This window comes from Populus nigra, chromosome 1 (assembly GCF_951802175.1).
Source record: "Populus nigra chromosome 1, ddPopNigr1.1, whole genome shotgun sequence".
Taxonomy (NCBI): Eukaryota; Viridiplantae; Streptophyta; class Magnoliopsida; order Malpighiales; family Salicaceae; genus Populus; species Populus nigra.
This window is the reverse complement of record NC_084852.1, coordinates 35,727,646-35,743,660: the sequence shown is the minus strand read 5'-3', so window position 1 is coordinate 35,743,660 and position 16,015 is coordinate 35,727,646. Positions and strand designations below refer to the sequence as shown.

Genomic DNA, 16,015 nt, shown 5'->3' with positions numbered 1-16,015 from the left:
AGCGATTCCCTTTACAGAGAGATTCTGTACTGTTAATTATTTTTCCTGCTCAGTTCAATGAGAGGTTGAACTTGGTAGCTTTACATCACATTACCTTCATATTTAGGCAGCCCTTCAATAAAATCCATACTAATATCAATGAACGGGGCATGTGGTATAGGCAATATTTGCAGCAACCCTGATGTGCGAGTGTTTTCTATTTTATTCAATTGAAAAATGGAACAGTCCCTAACATATTGTCTGATATGCTTCTGTTGCCCTTTCCAGTAATACCCATTAGCCACCTTTTCGGCTGTAACTGTAGCTCTAGAATAGCCTCCAACGGCTGAGTCATGGTACAAGGCAATGAGTTGAGTCTGAAGAGTCACATTACAGCCCACTACTATCTTCCCCTTTCTGCATAATAAGTGATTAACCCACGAGTAGTGGGGATAAGAATTGGGATCCCTGATTAGCTCCTGAATGAGGGTTTGGACAACTTGATCACCTTCCCATGTTGCCTTAATTTCGTCCATAATTGTGGTGGCAATGGTAGAAACTGTTAAGGTGCTCAACTCAGCACAAATCACCCTGGAAAGTGCATCTGCCGCAATATTGTCTTTTCCTTTCTTGAATTCAATCTCGTAGTCAAAGCCGAGGAGTTTGGCCAGCCAAACATGCTGTGAGGGGCAGGTCACCTTCTGTTCCAACAGATATTTTAAGCTGATATAGTTAGTGCGGATGGTGAAATGCTTACCCCATAAATTGTGACGCCCTTTCGTGACAGCCAATAAAATAGCCAATAGTTCTTTTTCATAAGTGGAGAGAGTTTGTTGTTTAGGTCCAAACGATTTATTGATAAATGCAATGGGATGGCCTTCCTGCATCAAAACTGCTCTCATGCCTTCGTTGCTGGCATCTGTCTCGACAACAAATTGTTTATGCAAGTCTAGTAATGCTAACACTGATGAGTTAGTCATTATGTGTTTAAGCTGAAGGAAGGTTGCGGTGTGTCATTCCATCTATAGGCATTCTTTTATAGTAGTTGTGTCAATGGTTTGCATATGGTGTCGTAGCCCTTGACGAATCGCCTGTAATACCTCATGAGCCCCAGAAATCCCCTAAGTTGCTTGATGTTGCTTGGAACAGGCCAGTCTATTATGGCCTTGATTTTCTGCGGATCAGTTGCTACCCCTGCTGAAGAAATAATGTGGCCAAGATACTCAACCTGGTTGCTGCAGAAAACACATTTACTAGCCTTGGCATACAGCTCATTAATCTTCAAAATCTCAAACACGGTTTTTAAATGGCCTAAAGGGTCTGACAAGGAGTTGTTGTAGATGAGGATGTCGTCAAAGAATACAAGGATAAACTTTTGTAAGTAACTCCGAAAGATCTCGTTCATCAGACTTTGGAATGTTGTCGAGGCATTGGTCAACCCAAAGGGCATAACCAAGAATTCGTAATGCCCATTATGCGACTTGAATGTTGTCTTGTGAACATCCTCATGAGACATTCTGATCTAGTGGTAACCCGATCTGAGGTCTATCTTAGAAAAGATAGTGGCCCCAACCAATTCTTCCAAGAGCTTGTCTATTAGAGGAATAGGGAATTTATCCTTCACTATTAGTTTGTTCAGTGCCCTATAGTCAATGCATAGCCACCAGGACCCATCTTTCTTCTATACTAGAACTATGGGAGAAGCAAAAGGGTTGTGGTTGTGTTGAATAGTTCCTGAATCCAGCATCTTTTGAATCATCTTTTTTACCACATCCTTTTGTAAACTTGAATGTTTGTAGGGTCTGAGGTTTACTGGATCAATACCTTCCTTTAAGGGTATCGAGTGATCATGGCTGCGAGGTGGTTGCAGGTGCTTAGATTCTTCAAAAATCTCTTGGTAGTCCTCCTGCAGAGCTGCCAAACCAGTATTCTAAAGAGCACAGGGTTGTAACTTGGTGGACATTGGTTGTTTTTCGTTGCATGTACCATCAACACTATGTAGGCTACATAGACTAATTTCAGCTATCAATCTGGTACTACACAACAGGCCATTGAGTTGCTCTACTCAAATAGTCTCCACTAGTACCAGGTTGTCCCCTTTGATACAAACTTCTTGGCCCTACCATATAAATGCCATCCACATCTCTTCATAATTGCAAACAATGGTCTTCAGTTTAGCCAGCCACTGATTGCCCAAGATCATGTCGTAATTTTGGAGGTCCAATATGTACACATCAGTCTCGAAGGAGACCCCTTGCATTGACCATTGAAAGTTTTTGCACACTGAAAAACAAGTCACGAGTCCCCCGTCAGCAACTTGTACAATTAAGGCCTTAATGCTAGTGAGTCTGCAATGTAACCTTTCTGAAACTTGGTTGCTAATGAAATTATGGGTGCTGCCTGAATCCACCAAAATAAACAAGGGTTGTTTTTCCACCCTGTCAGTGACTCGTAGAGTATTCAATCCTGCTACCCCTTCTAAGGCATTAAGAGACAGGTGGGGGTTATGAGTTGCATGTTCTACTTCAATCACTCATTCCCCTTCACTACACTCTCCATCCTCTTTAACAACACACAAGGAGTACAACCTTTTGTTCTGGCACCGATGGCCAAAAACAAATTTTTCATCACACCAGAAACAAAGACCCTTAGCCCTTCTCTCATCTAAGTCTTTGTTTCTGATAGGCCTAGTGGTTCTACTGACTTGGTTGGTGTTATAGGGTGGGGGAGTTGGTAGTAACCCGTTGGAGAATGGTTTAGAAGTGTTATTGGAAGATCCTAGTAGGCTTTTGTTGTAGTTGGGTGGAGTGTATGGTTTGCTTTGATGAGCATATGCAGTTGGTTGGTAGGTTTGTTTATTAGGATTAGAGCTATAACGTCGGTGGGTGAGGGTATTATCCTGTAAACAGGCAAGGGTGTAAGCTTGTTTAAGAGTTTTTGGTTTGAAAATTTTGATCAGATTCTTAACCTCTACTTCCAGTCCTCCAATAAAAAACACCAATGTATTTTTTTCAGAAATCTCTGATCGATTCCAGAGGATGTTAAAGTCTTTGATGTAAGTTTCCAAGTTATTTTTCTGTTTTAATTCAATGAGTTCTTCTAATGGATTTCTTCCCCCCCCTAAAAAAAAACTGCAACATAAGGCTTCTACATACTCAAGCCATGACATTACCTGCCCCCCCAGACATCTCATGAAATTTTGGTGCCAACACAAAGTCATTCCATCTAGATAGTAAGAGGCCAATTTGAGCTTATCATGCTCAGCAACCTCTTCCACATCAAAATACTAATTGCATTTATAAATCCATTTAAGTACATCATCCCCCTCAAAGACAAGGAATTCTCGTCTTGATCTATGTAAGGAATAATAGGGTACCTTCACTGGTTCCATTGAACTTGGTTGGGAAGTCCTTCGCAGCAGTGTACTGAGGTGCAGCTGGTTGCTGGGGCACCTTGTATGGGTTGGTCTCACTGGCAGAGAGCTGAGTGTTTTGCAAGACGGAATCCACGTGAAAGACAAGGGCATCAAGGACCTCCTTAAGCTCGCGGAAACATATATTGGTATCCGCCCTGGTGTCATTAAGTTGTTACTATATTTGATCATATGCTTGAGTGTGCTTAGGGTTGTTGGCTTCATCCCCCTTTCTGGCATCTTGGGACCTCGTCTCTAATGGCATTTTCGGGTCGAAAGATGCTGCTCTGATACCACTTGGAGCAATCAGTTAAAAAGACGATCACTTAACAGTAATAAGAAGATGATAACAATGGAAGGCAAGGGAAGAGAAATACACAGATTGCTTGGCAAGAATAATAGAAAGAGTAAGGGTGAGAGAGAGAGAGTGTTTTCGAAAACTAAGAAATTTGTTATATCATTATAAGTTCATGTCTGCTAGCAACAGAATGAACTATATATAACAGCTTTTTCCTTCTTAAAATTCTAGAGTTTGTGCGCAATAGAATGCACTATATATATCTAGGGTTGTTAAAAAAAACTGACCAGCCGATTAAACTGAAAAAACCTGAAAAAAATAACCGAAAAAACCTGAACCGATAGAAAAACCGATTAAAAAACAAGAAAAATCACCCGGTCCGGTTCAGTTCCAGTTTAAAAAAGCTTAAATCGATTGAACCGGTTTAATTGAACCTAAAATAGAGGTATAAAAAGAAACATTCTAAACCTAAATATCGTAACCCTACGTTTCCAGCCCCCCCTCCCTTTACCCATTCTCTTTTTCCAGCCGCCCCCTTTCTATTTCCCCTCGCTTCATGTAATCTCACATCTTGTTAAGGTTCCTTTCTTGACTTTCACAGCTCTGGATCCCATTCTTTCACCTCTCCAATTCTCATACTTTATTCAAACAGCTCTCAATTGGCTTTCCTCCTTCCCCCTTCCCCTGCCCTTCCCCTTTCCCCCATTTCAAGCCGCCCTACCCATCCCTCCCTCCCTCCTCTTTGTGCTCTTCTCTCTCATATGTTAACATTAAATCTCTGTTTATTTTATGGTCACTTCTCCTATAAGTGAGTCGAGCCTTATACCATGCCGCTCATCTCTTGAAAAAAGATCGCTAGCCTAACGTGACAACCTTTAGCGAACAAGCAGGTCAAATCGGTTCTTATTAGAATCTCGTTGATTGAGACACTTATTGTGAGTGGCAAATCAGCCTCCTGTTCTCTGGTTTATTTCATGGTTGCCTTGCAAGAATGATAGTAGTAAAAACATTTTGGTTTTTCTGATTTTTAATGTTAGAAAACCGATCTGAACCGAACAAAACCGGTTCGGTTTGAACCGGTTCTCGGTTCGATTCGGGTTATATTAACCAGGAATGCTATTTTTCGGTTCAGTTGAATTTTTTGGTTAAAACCGGACCGTGAACACCCCTATATATAACAGCTTTTTTTCTTCTTAAGATTCTAGAGTTTGTCTCTCAACACGTGGCCGTTACATTTGAATATTAAAATGTATAACATTGATTATAATTGAACATAAATGTTCAAAACACAACATTTGACTTAACGGTTATTTAAATTTCCCTCCCTTGAGATTATTTATCCCATCTCTTCTTGCAACAATGCATCCCATCTCTTCTTGCAACCATCACGCAGCTATGTCTTGCTATCAATTCCATAATAGCATAAAAAAGCGTTGTCTTCTGCTGCAAAATACAATTAATGTTCCATGTAATCAAGCAGCATTGAATTTTATGAACGATCAGACTAGACTGTCAAATTTTGGCCCTGCTGCACTTCGTAAATTCTATTCGCAAAAACAAAAAAACTACACAAGGTTTCATGATGCCTTCCATTACATGGTGGGTTGTTGCAAATAAACATAGTTATATACAAAACATGCCCCACGAATACAAATATAACTAACCATCGCACACTTAAAACATCACAAATATTACATTACTTAAATAACTACACATGATGAGAATTTCCTCCTTCCAGCTTGCTCCAATGCTATGGAATTCACTCCATTTTTCGTGCTGCAACATCAGCTTTCTATTTCTGTTCTGTACAGAAATGCCAAAAGGAGTTCTCGTGCTCTAAAGTGGCTCTAAAGCGGGGGCACTTAGAGCCATGACTCAAGAAGCAAAACCAAAAAATATTATACTTGATCATGCATTGCTAACAGAGTTGCGTTTGTTCACAGCTTGGAGTTCCATTGGAGAATTTGTGATGCTTCCAACAGAACCAAGGGTTTGAGAGCTCAACTGTGGACTGGCGGGACCAGCCTCTGGATTACCAGAACTGATGGCATGGATTGCTCCTGAACTCAACTGGGGGCTCATTGGGGTTCGCTGGCTCATTTGCTGTGGGCTGGGCTGCTGCTGGGTTTGTTGGTTCAGTTGTGGAATTCCCATGGTTGACGGTGACCCCACTTGTGAAGGAGCAACAACAGCCTGTAGCGATGAAGTTTCTTGCTGCTGCTGCAGTAGCAGCTGTTGATGTTGCTGTGGCTGTAATTGTTGTTGCAGTTGTTGTACTTGTGGCTGCTGCTGCTGCTGCTGTAATTGTTGTTGCTGCTGCTGTAATTGCTGCTGCTGCATATAGTGATTCATCCCTGCCATCATCTTTGGTGGACCCATATGCCCCATTGGACTTCGTTGTATTACATTCATGTTGGTTCGGTTCAGAGGTTGGCCAAGCATGGAAAAACCAGCAGAGCCTGGGTGCATCTGTCTGGCTCCTGACATCCCAGTTATGCCAGACTGAGCCCCCCCTAACACACTCGTTCGATTGATTCTTTGTTTCATCATCTGAGCAGTTGCAGGCATGATGTGTCCATTACGAAGTTGCTGATTTAATGCATTGATATTTTGAGTATGGCCCAGATTTATCGGGTTCTGGCTGGCATTACTCATTCCAGTTATGGGAGCCATAGGTCCAGAGATTCCAGTACCTATTCCCCTCGCACCTCCAATGCTCATGGCATTACCCAGACCTCCTAGACCAACCATGTTATTCCCCATGCTTCCCATACGCATAGCCATCATCATTTTCCTCTGCTGCATCTGTGGCACCTGCTGCTGCTGCAACGGCTGCTGTGACTGCTGCTGCCCCTGCTGCAGCTGCTGCTGCTGCTGCTGCTGCTGCTGCTGCAGCAGCTGCTGCTGCAGCTGAAGAGTAGAAGGCTTGTTTACCATGTGACTACCCAACTGCATGTTTGAATTTGCTCCAATTGCACCTAAATCAGAGAGTGGATTTGATGGAAGCACCATTGGTGACCTCTGAAACTGTGAATTTTGCTGTTGAATTAAGGCATGTTGATTTTGTTGCTGCAGCTGCTGTTGCTGTTGATGCTGCTGCAGAAGAGAATGCTGTGGATCTAGTTGTTGTGGTCTTGCAGGCATTGAAACCCCTGACACAAGACTTTGGGAGATCTGTAAGGCCTGAGGATTTCCAGTAGGCAGCATCCTTGAATTTGCTAGTAGATTGTGAGACAAATTAATAGACGCATTGCCACCAAGAGTAGGTTTTATATCATTCAATGACTGAACTGAAACTGTTTCATTGTATTGCTTCGCCTCAATAGCAGAATTATTAAGAGGGCCTCCAGAAACATTTGGTTGACTGCTTGAAGCAATATTAATACAGACAGGTCTCGGTTGAATATGATATTCCACAAGATATCCTTCCCGCATCATCTGGAAAAGTAAAATGCATTACTTAAAGTCAATTGCATGGAGAAGAGATAATCCGAAATCTCAAATTCTGAGAAAGAAATAATTTCTTTCAAGACATACCAGTGAACAAAATTGTGTTGCAAGCAAATCCGCAAAATGCTGTAACAGAAATTAGTCAGATATGAATAGAGCTTGTCAGGATAAGCAAATATTGATGTGACAAGTAAAATTGTAAGATACTTTGAAAACAGAAGAATTTCAGCCCACATATTAATTGTTCCCTCAAACTTGCACACCAGATCTTTCTGATTGATGAAGTCATGCTCACAAGGACAGACAAATGAATCCAATACATATTAGTTAAGTTTGTGAAAATGGCAAACTCAAAAATACGAGGAAACCCAAAGAGTAGCAACAAAGATACTCAATGAACTAGCAGCAAAAATGAAAGGGTCAAAAAGAATACTAGCTTAATTAACAGTGAATGGGGTACACATATGCATGGCAAATGGAAAAGCAACCGGAAGGTACTAATCTGAGAATATAAAAGCTGAAATATCCATAATCCATAACCTTACTGGTTGTGATAATTAGGAGAATGCAATATCCACAAAAGTTATAACAAGATTTTCTTAAACTCCATTATATCCAAATCCAAAAAATGGAATTTGTACAGTACACTTACAGTATTGGGCAATGTAGGAAGATAATCTTCTGCAGATAGAACATCAACTGGCTTCTCATCTGCTTCTCCGTAATGCATCACCACAGTACCATCATTTGGCTTCTCTGACATAATCATTCTATTCCGTACTTTTGTAACATAAGAAATAGCATTCCCTGTAGAGATGACACAAGGGATTACATAAATTGTCAGAGGCAATAAACTATATATTTTGTTGATAACACAACAAACCTTGAAGCACTCGTTCTGGCAGCGTGAAATCCATAAATCTCGTCTTGCAGATATTCATATTGCCACCTGCAAGAGACTTTGATAACTGCCTTGCATTACTATCATCTTTGAACTCCTCATTATTAGCTGAATTGGAGAGATGATCAGACAGATTTTGAAGTGAATAGGTGTTTGGTTTTGTGATAGAGTAATCATCAACTTTATTCTTTTTGCAGTTGAGTTGATGCCTGGAACAGAAGCAAGTAGAAAATGAACAGCAAAAACACGATAGCGTACTGTCATTGGACTTCTAAGAGAAACACAAATCAAGATGTTCTCACAAAAAAACATATCAAGCTGACAGAATGGGGAAAAGGATTTGCCTTTTGACACTATTAAATTGTATAAAAAATTAGGGCACTGCCCCCAAACACACTTCTCCCAACCCAACAAATACATAAAGAGAAAAGAGTGTGCGCGAGCGAGGGGGATTAAATAAGAAAAAATATGCAAGATGGATCAAATATACATTTTCCCAGCATGCACTAGAATTGATTGATGCTCATAAGAAGAATAAGAAAATCTGATTAACTCAGACTCTATGTGGAATGACATTTAAGCATCTTGTGGCCAGAAGATAGGATTATAGTAATTAAAAAAGACCAGATTTCAATGTTAAAAGAAAAGGTAAGACAAGAAACAAATATGGAATGGAAAAACCGGTGAACTTTTTATACCTCATTGTCACTATCTCAATCTTCGCAAATCTTTCAAGCATGCTTTGATCAGCCATTGGTGGTGTCCCAATTGAAGGACTATTTGCATTTAATGGAACACTTATATTGCTAACACTTGCAGGAGACCCCACATTGCTCATTATTGGGGTCTTGGGAAGGGAATTCGATCTCCGTTTTGCAGCAACCTGAGCCTGGTGCTGCCTTTGCAAGGGATCATTAGCACTGGAAGTCAAAGATGGGGCAGCAGCCATTGACTTGTCCCTTTGTGATGACCCAAGTGCAACAGTTGCTCCAAAATGGGGTTCAGCTGAACCACTGGACAATTCACCGGATTTCGATGATAGAGGCGAATGAGCTAACCCAGTTGATAACCGGGGACTTTGAGCCAATTTCCTCTTTTGGTGTGGTTCCTCCTTCCTACAATCTTGACTGAGATTGTTCCATCCACCCTGAGGGAAATTAGATCTCATGAGATGTTGTGGTAATCTTTGCTGTACCTGTAGTTGCTGTGTGTGCAAATGGCCTGCTTCTGCTTCCATCATCTGCCTATCATTTTTACCCTGACCAAGCACATCCGGTTTTTCTGTCTCTAACTGTTCTTCCTTGAGACCAAGTCTCATACATGGCTGTCCTGCAGAAAATGATGTTGCTGCAGCATTTTGATGCACAACCCCTTCTAACATTTGGTGAGGATACTTCTGAATGCCTGAATTAGCATACTGAATTCCTCTTGTCATTGCTTGCTGCTGTAGTAATGAATTCTTCCAGTTCATTTCGGATTCATGGAGGCTGTCCATATGCAGCCCCATTTGCTGCTGTTGAATTCCATCAGGACCTGCTGGTGTAAGCCTTGCTCTCTTATTAAAACTAGATAAAGGCAATGATTGGGCATCTTGGTTCTCCCTTTTCCCATGAAGAGAACCACCAGGATTAATGATGTTGGTGTAAGCAACAATCATGTCCTGCCTGGAAGGGGAAGCTCCTGAAACATTAATGAGAGACGACCCTTGATCCTGCATACTTCTTGGGGAAATCCCAATTTGATACCTCTGCTGCTGGGGTACCAAAGTTAATCCAGGAACATTGCCATCCGGAACAAAGCTTCTTGCTCTTAAGGTTAACATGTTGTTAGGGCCAAGGTTTTGAGTAGACTGGTTCTCCTGGACATGCTGTGGTATCACATTTCCTGAAATGATTCCAGAATCTCCAGACCTACTGTTAGAGCTTTCAGACACACGATTGATGAAAACATTCTTTCCATGGATTCTGTTATTAGATGTGACAGTAACCTCAGGTGTCTGCCTTAATCTTTTTCTGTGGAAACTGCTCAGATCTAAATTGAGCTGCAAATGACATTCAGTAGGGTTGAGAAACATATGATGAATTACTTCAGCTGTAGAACATCAAGTTGCTCTCTAACTATATTACCTTGGTCGAAATTGGGTTATTACAGAGCCTATCCAATTTGGGAGTAGGATCTAGACAAAGCTGTGGTTGCAATGCTTTCAATATGCGGGATTCTACTTCCTGCAGAAAAAAAGTGAATACAAAAATGTGGTGATATTAATTGTCTAAATTTAGTTTCGTGAATGAGTTCAACACGCTTACCATCAAATCACCATACGTCCAAGAATTATCAGAGATCATTGGGATATCCTTCACTACATTCTCCAATGACATCCTAAGGCGTACTTTATTGACAATAGGGAGCCCATCCATAGATGGAATGCTAGACCCCTGCTTGGAAGCACATTTCCGATAATCTTGCACCTGTAAGCGTTTTGAGATTAGCAAATTCTGAAACCTCCAAACATATCAGCTTCAATAACTTCTTGCCATCCACATGTGTTCACACACCCACATGCAATGCTCAAATGCATTCAAGGTTTAAAAAAAAAGAATGCACCAAGCATAACATTGATTGGTAAAGATAAGTAACTTTATTTGAATTACTTACCTCACACACAAGTGTTCCATTAACATATTTACATGGAATATCATCCAGAATATCTCCAGGTAACCGGCCAGATTCAATTGCCTCCAGATGCATTCACACATAGAAAGGAAGGAAAGTCAGTTTAAACTTTACAGCAAAGTTGAAATCCAAAGAGCAATTACAAGGCAGACAACAAGATATGCTGAATAAGTAGGAAAACTGCCTCATCAATTGATTTTAAAAACTAAAATGGGGTATTTTTGACAACGAAGAAGTTCCTTGAGCCAAATATGCAATCTGAATAGTCTTTAAGTAGTCAAACTGAGCAGCAAATGAATCTGCATAATGCATCTTTACTTGCAACAAGTAGGTTAATTAAATGCACCATGGATAAGTTCCAAACCATGCTATGCAACAAACATACCACTGCATCAAAATGTCTGATCTAAGTGCTGCGTACATAATTTTCAATTTGAAAATATAACAACCTCTTAGAACTAATCAAAATAAAACCCCTCACGGATTAGAAGAAAAGGGTAAGTAGATATTTACCGAAAAGAGTGTTTCAGAAGCCTTATCATATGGATGCAACAACTTCTGACCATCTTGAAGTGGAGCCTGATGTGCAGCCTTAATCTAAAAACAAATGCACTTGGACTTGCAATTAACCACAAAGACGGTATGAAAAATGGATATTTTTTTCTCTTCTAATCACTTTCTTAAAATTATAGTGGACAATTATTGTTTTTCAGACTAACCTCTGGGGGTTTTGCTATAGAATATCCATCTGGATAGAGGTTCAATGTGAATGAAACTTCATGCTCTGGAAGAACAAGAGACAACCAAAAGAACTCAGAATATAAACTTGATAGAAGATACTCGATCAATTGAATCAATCCAACATGCAGATATGCGAAGCGCTTTACCAGAGAGAGATGAACTTGAGACATCTAACACATCCAAAGCACCCGCAACAATGTCACCCTATTTCACAGAACATTACAGGTTATGGTCTAGAAAAACCAAAGCAAAGCATAAAATATGACATCCATACCACCCCTTAACTCCACACCCTGTCATTTAAGGGCTTTCAATCAACAAGAACAAAGAGTTTCACCATTGCTATGAATCAGAACGTGTGAAAAATAATAATTAAGGAAGCAAAGGACAAACAACCCATCTAATAACACTGAAAACCAGGGAAGAAAATTATTTTAATTTTTCATTACCATCTCTTAAAGAGATTATAAGAAAAGGAACAAGAGAAATGCCACGTGCGACATATCATTTGGCAACAACTTTCTCTTAAGCCCTTGTGAAATTACCAGAAATTGAGATAAATCACATCAACAACCTCTTCCGTTCATTAAATCGCATATCGTTGAAAAGTTTCTCAGTCTGCTTGGCAAGTAAGAAGCTCGATAAAAGGCAGAGAACAGAATCAAGAATCAATGTTTTACTTCCTACAACATCATACTGAAAAGATCTGACATGTGAAAAATTATCCACCTTCCCTGCTTTCTTTAACAAACGGAAGCAATCCAAACAATGATAACAAAAACAAAGCATATAACTAACCATCAAATCAATTGCAATAAGAATGTCATAAAACAAAAGAAATTAAGAATTTACAATCTAAAAAATTACCCTCCTGAGAAAGTAACCAGTGCCTTTTATTGAACTAAGCTAAACTGAGATTTGAATGAAATTCCTTACGAAACCTAACATCAACCAAAATACACAATCAATATGCAACTTTTATTTTAATTCTCATTCAATGTTTTGCTCCTTGATTAAGTTGCCAAAATTACCTGGCGCTTTCTCGTAGAGGATTCATTCTTTGAGCCAATCACCGAGCTCTCTTTGAAATTCTCTGAGACCTCATCAGGAACAGTATCTGATTGAAAAACAGGCTTTGGACGGAACCTAGTACCAGTTTTTGAGACCTTAAAAGAGACCCCCATGTAGAAACTTTATTTATTTAGTGTTTGGATCATGAGAAAGTGAAGGAAAATCTGGGGAAGTAGTTTATACTTTTCGAGAGAAACCCATATTGAATTCTTAAAGAACTCAATTTCTTTTATGGTAATGTTTGGATCATAAGAAAGCCAAGAAAAAATATGGGAAGGTAGTAAAGAAAGGAAGAGTCTTTGAATACAAGTTAAAGTCTTTTGAGAGCTGAAGTAGAATACCAAAGTTGATTTCTTTGAGAATTTGAATGCTTAATTGAAATACTCAGATTTTGTCCTCTTCGTGCAATTTCTGGGAAAATTAAGGTTTGGTGGTGGTGTTTGGATGCTGAGAGAGAGCGGCGAATGTAAGAAAGAAGCAGTTGAATATAGTATCGATAAAAACCTCAACTGAAATACCAAAATGGGCTTTTTTATTTTTTTGATAAATTCAAGATTTGATTGATATTGTAAGAGGTTTTCTCGAAAAAAATGAGGAAGGTGCTTGTTTGGATGGTGAGAAAGTCAGGGATTTAAAGAAAGAACATAAGGCTGCAGGAGAGAGAGGGTGGGGAGGGGCGGGTACCAGCCACTAGGTTACTCTAGAGGACAACAAGTCAGCGCAATTTTAAAGAACAAGCTAAAGAGAGAATTTGGGTCCTAGAGATTCTATAGGCCCCCTCGAGCAGCTCTTTGGGCCTATCTTTTATTTTATTTTATTTAGTAGAGATTATTTTTTAAAAATGTTTTATTATTTTAAAATATATTTAAATAATATTTTTTATTTTTAATATTAAAATAATCTAAAAATATAAAAATAAAAATAAAAATTTTAAAAAATATATAATAGTTAAACAACAATACCAAATATCATCTTAATCCTTAATTATATCTCTAACACACAAAAATTAACTCACAAGAAAAATTGTTTTTTTTTTCTTTTAATCCACGAGCGTTTAAAACTTGGATGATAAGGGAATACAATTTCTCTGCACAGAATCACCTAAAGAAAAGGTTTCTTGTTGCAATAAACAATTATTAATTTTGTAATTCAATCCTCTATTCCCTTCAATAACTTCCTTATTAAATCCAACTCGAAATATAATCTAGTCAAATAGGTGAATAAATGAATTAATTTGCAAGTAAAGAAGTTAATTTACATATTTAGTATTTTCATTTTTAACTAAAAAAATAAAACAATCAAAATTTATTTTTAATTTATGATAAGGTCACTAATATTTATTTGAATGAAAAAATATTTAAGTTTCATCGAATTAAAAGTTCAACAATTACAAACTCAGCTGAATTTAGAATATAAATTTTATAAAAATTAACATGTTAGATTGAGATTAGAGATAATAATGAACATCCATGAACCAGATTTCTTGAAATTTATACCTTACTCATTATACATCATATCAAGTAATAAATTTAAATATTTATAAATTTTTCATCGAGTTTTGAATATGTATATAGATATTCACTATTATAAAATATTCTACAACTATATCTATATAATATAAATATATATTTCAGGTTAAGCTTGGATAGATTTCAGGCAAGTTTAAAAATTTTTATATTAGATATTCATTGGATAAGATAATTATCCAAGAAATACTCACTCATCCAGATTGACTAGACATTTTGAGAGAGCAAAAATTTATGATCAATTTGTTATCTCAAGAGCATACCAATTTAAGTAAAAATATTTAAAAAATAATGTTTTTTTCACTTACAAACTATAATGTCTGAAAAGAGGAAAGGTTGATTTGAATCCACATAATTAGGAAAGCATCACCTGGGGACTGTTTTTGCTGGGTTGAGTTTTTGTAGAGATAGAAAAAGAAAGAGTAGATGATTGTTTTGTTGATCCTGAGTAGTTTTGGTTCCTTCCTCAACCTTAAATATTCTCAATCAGCAACATCCATCTACCTTCACTATGAATTCTTCCTTGCTTTCCTGACATTATTTTAAAACTAAGTTTTACATCACTTTTGTAACCTAACAATTTTCACTTCCTTCAGCTCCTCTCATTTTTGTACACACTGTCGAGACAGGCGACAAACCAGCGCACAAACTGCGCATCCACAGGCCTAATGCAAGGCAGGTGCGGGCTGAAGGATAGTGGACAAGCTGATCAAAGGCTGATGAACACCGTGCCCATGATCCCCAAAATACATCCTGGCTCATCATCAGGAGTAAGGGTAAGTAAAAAAATTAAAAAATTAATTAAATAAAAAAAATAACTAAAAAAATCAAACCATAAAAAAAATTAATTAAAAATTTTGAAATAATTTTTGGTTCGGTTTAGTTTCTGTTTCAGAAACCTAAAACCAGCAAAACTCCAACCGAAGTGAACCATTTCAATTGAGGGTACTATAAATACAAAAAAAAAAACGTTTGCTTATTCTTAACCGTTGTGTCCACTGGACTCCAGCCATCCTTCTCCTTACTCCTAAACCGCTCCCTCACAATTCACATTTCACATTTTCACCTTCCCCCACAGAAGGTATGGCCAGTGGAAGGTTCTCTGGTGCTTATAAGAAGGATAATGATAAAAAGAAGACAAAATCAGAGTCCTACTTGCAAGATTTCTTCAACTCTATAGACTCTTTCACTTCCCAATTCAGGCCTTCTCTTTAGGCATTTAATACTTATTATAAAAAGAAGATAAGTGCCCATGGCTCGAGCAAATGCAAGTTTCTGCATATTGATATGTTCTGCTAGATCTAACAGTAGCCTAAATCCCCTTGCTTTTGGTTGTGATTATAACTATTTTGATTATTGATTTTTTAAAAAATACTTTATATTCATAATTTGATTATATTAAAAATTAACATAGTGCTTTGAGATGTTTCTATTTATTTTCATTGATAAACTCTTGCTTGAATGATAGCTTACAATGAAGCTTGAAGGAAAAAATTGGTTTTCCGGTTTTTATGTTAAAAAACCGAACCGAACCGAAATTGAAACCGATCAGTTTGAACCGGTTCCGGTTTGAATTTTTTAGTTTTTCAAAATTTTATTTTGGTTAGTATTTTAGATAAAAACCAAACCAAACCGAAAATACTCATCTTAGGAGCTAATTCATAGATAAATCACAGGAATCCATAAGCTCCCCATGATTTGCTTCAGAAAAATATAATTAAAGCTAAAAGTATCGATACATTGCTACAGGTATGACCAGATACTAGCAAACTTTGTACAGCATTGGAAGCTCTCGTTAAGGAACATCTCCAAGGAAACCAAACAAGCATCCTGGATGATATTGCATGGTAATCACCTTGCATTAATGGAACGGAACAAAAACCAAACTACTGGTAAATACCCTATATCGGTACGGGATCACATGGGACGAATGTTTTTCACATTCATTCACATCCATTCATGCT

At 38.1% G+C, this 16,015-nt stretch overlaps 1 protein-coding gene across 1 annotated transcript; it reads right to left on the bottom strand.

Annotated features, from left to right (window-relative positions):
• Positions 1 to 5,194: 5,194 nt before the first annotated feature.
• LOC133672892 (protein PHYTOCHROME-DEPENDENT LATE-FLOWERING) lies at positions 5,195 to 13,229 on the bottom strand. Its single transcript, XM_062093450.1, has 12 exons — positions 12,486 to 13,229; positions 11,601 to 11,658; positions 11,433 to 11,497; positions 11,227 to 11,310; positions 10,696 to 10,776; positions 10,347 to 10,508; positions 10,167 to 10,265; positions 8,739 to 10,081; positions 8,023 to 8,249; positions 7,792 to 7,946; positions 7,227 to 7,265; positions 5,195 to 7,127 (listed from the first exon to the last, which is right to left on the bottom strand). Exons 1-12 carry the CDS (start codon positions 12,636 to 12,638, stop codon positions 5,598 to 5,600), a joined length of 3,996 nt encoding a protein of 1,331 aa, XP_061949434.1. The 5' UTR covers positions 12,639 to 13,229; the 3' UTR covers positions 5,195 to 5,597.
• Positions 13,230 to 16,015: the final 2,786 nt, after the last annotated feature.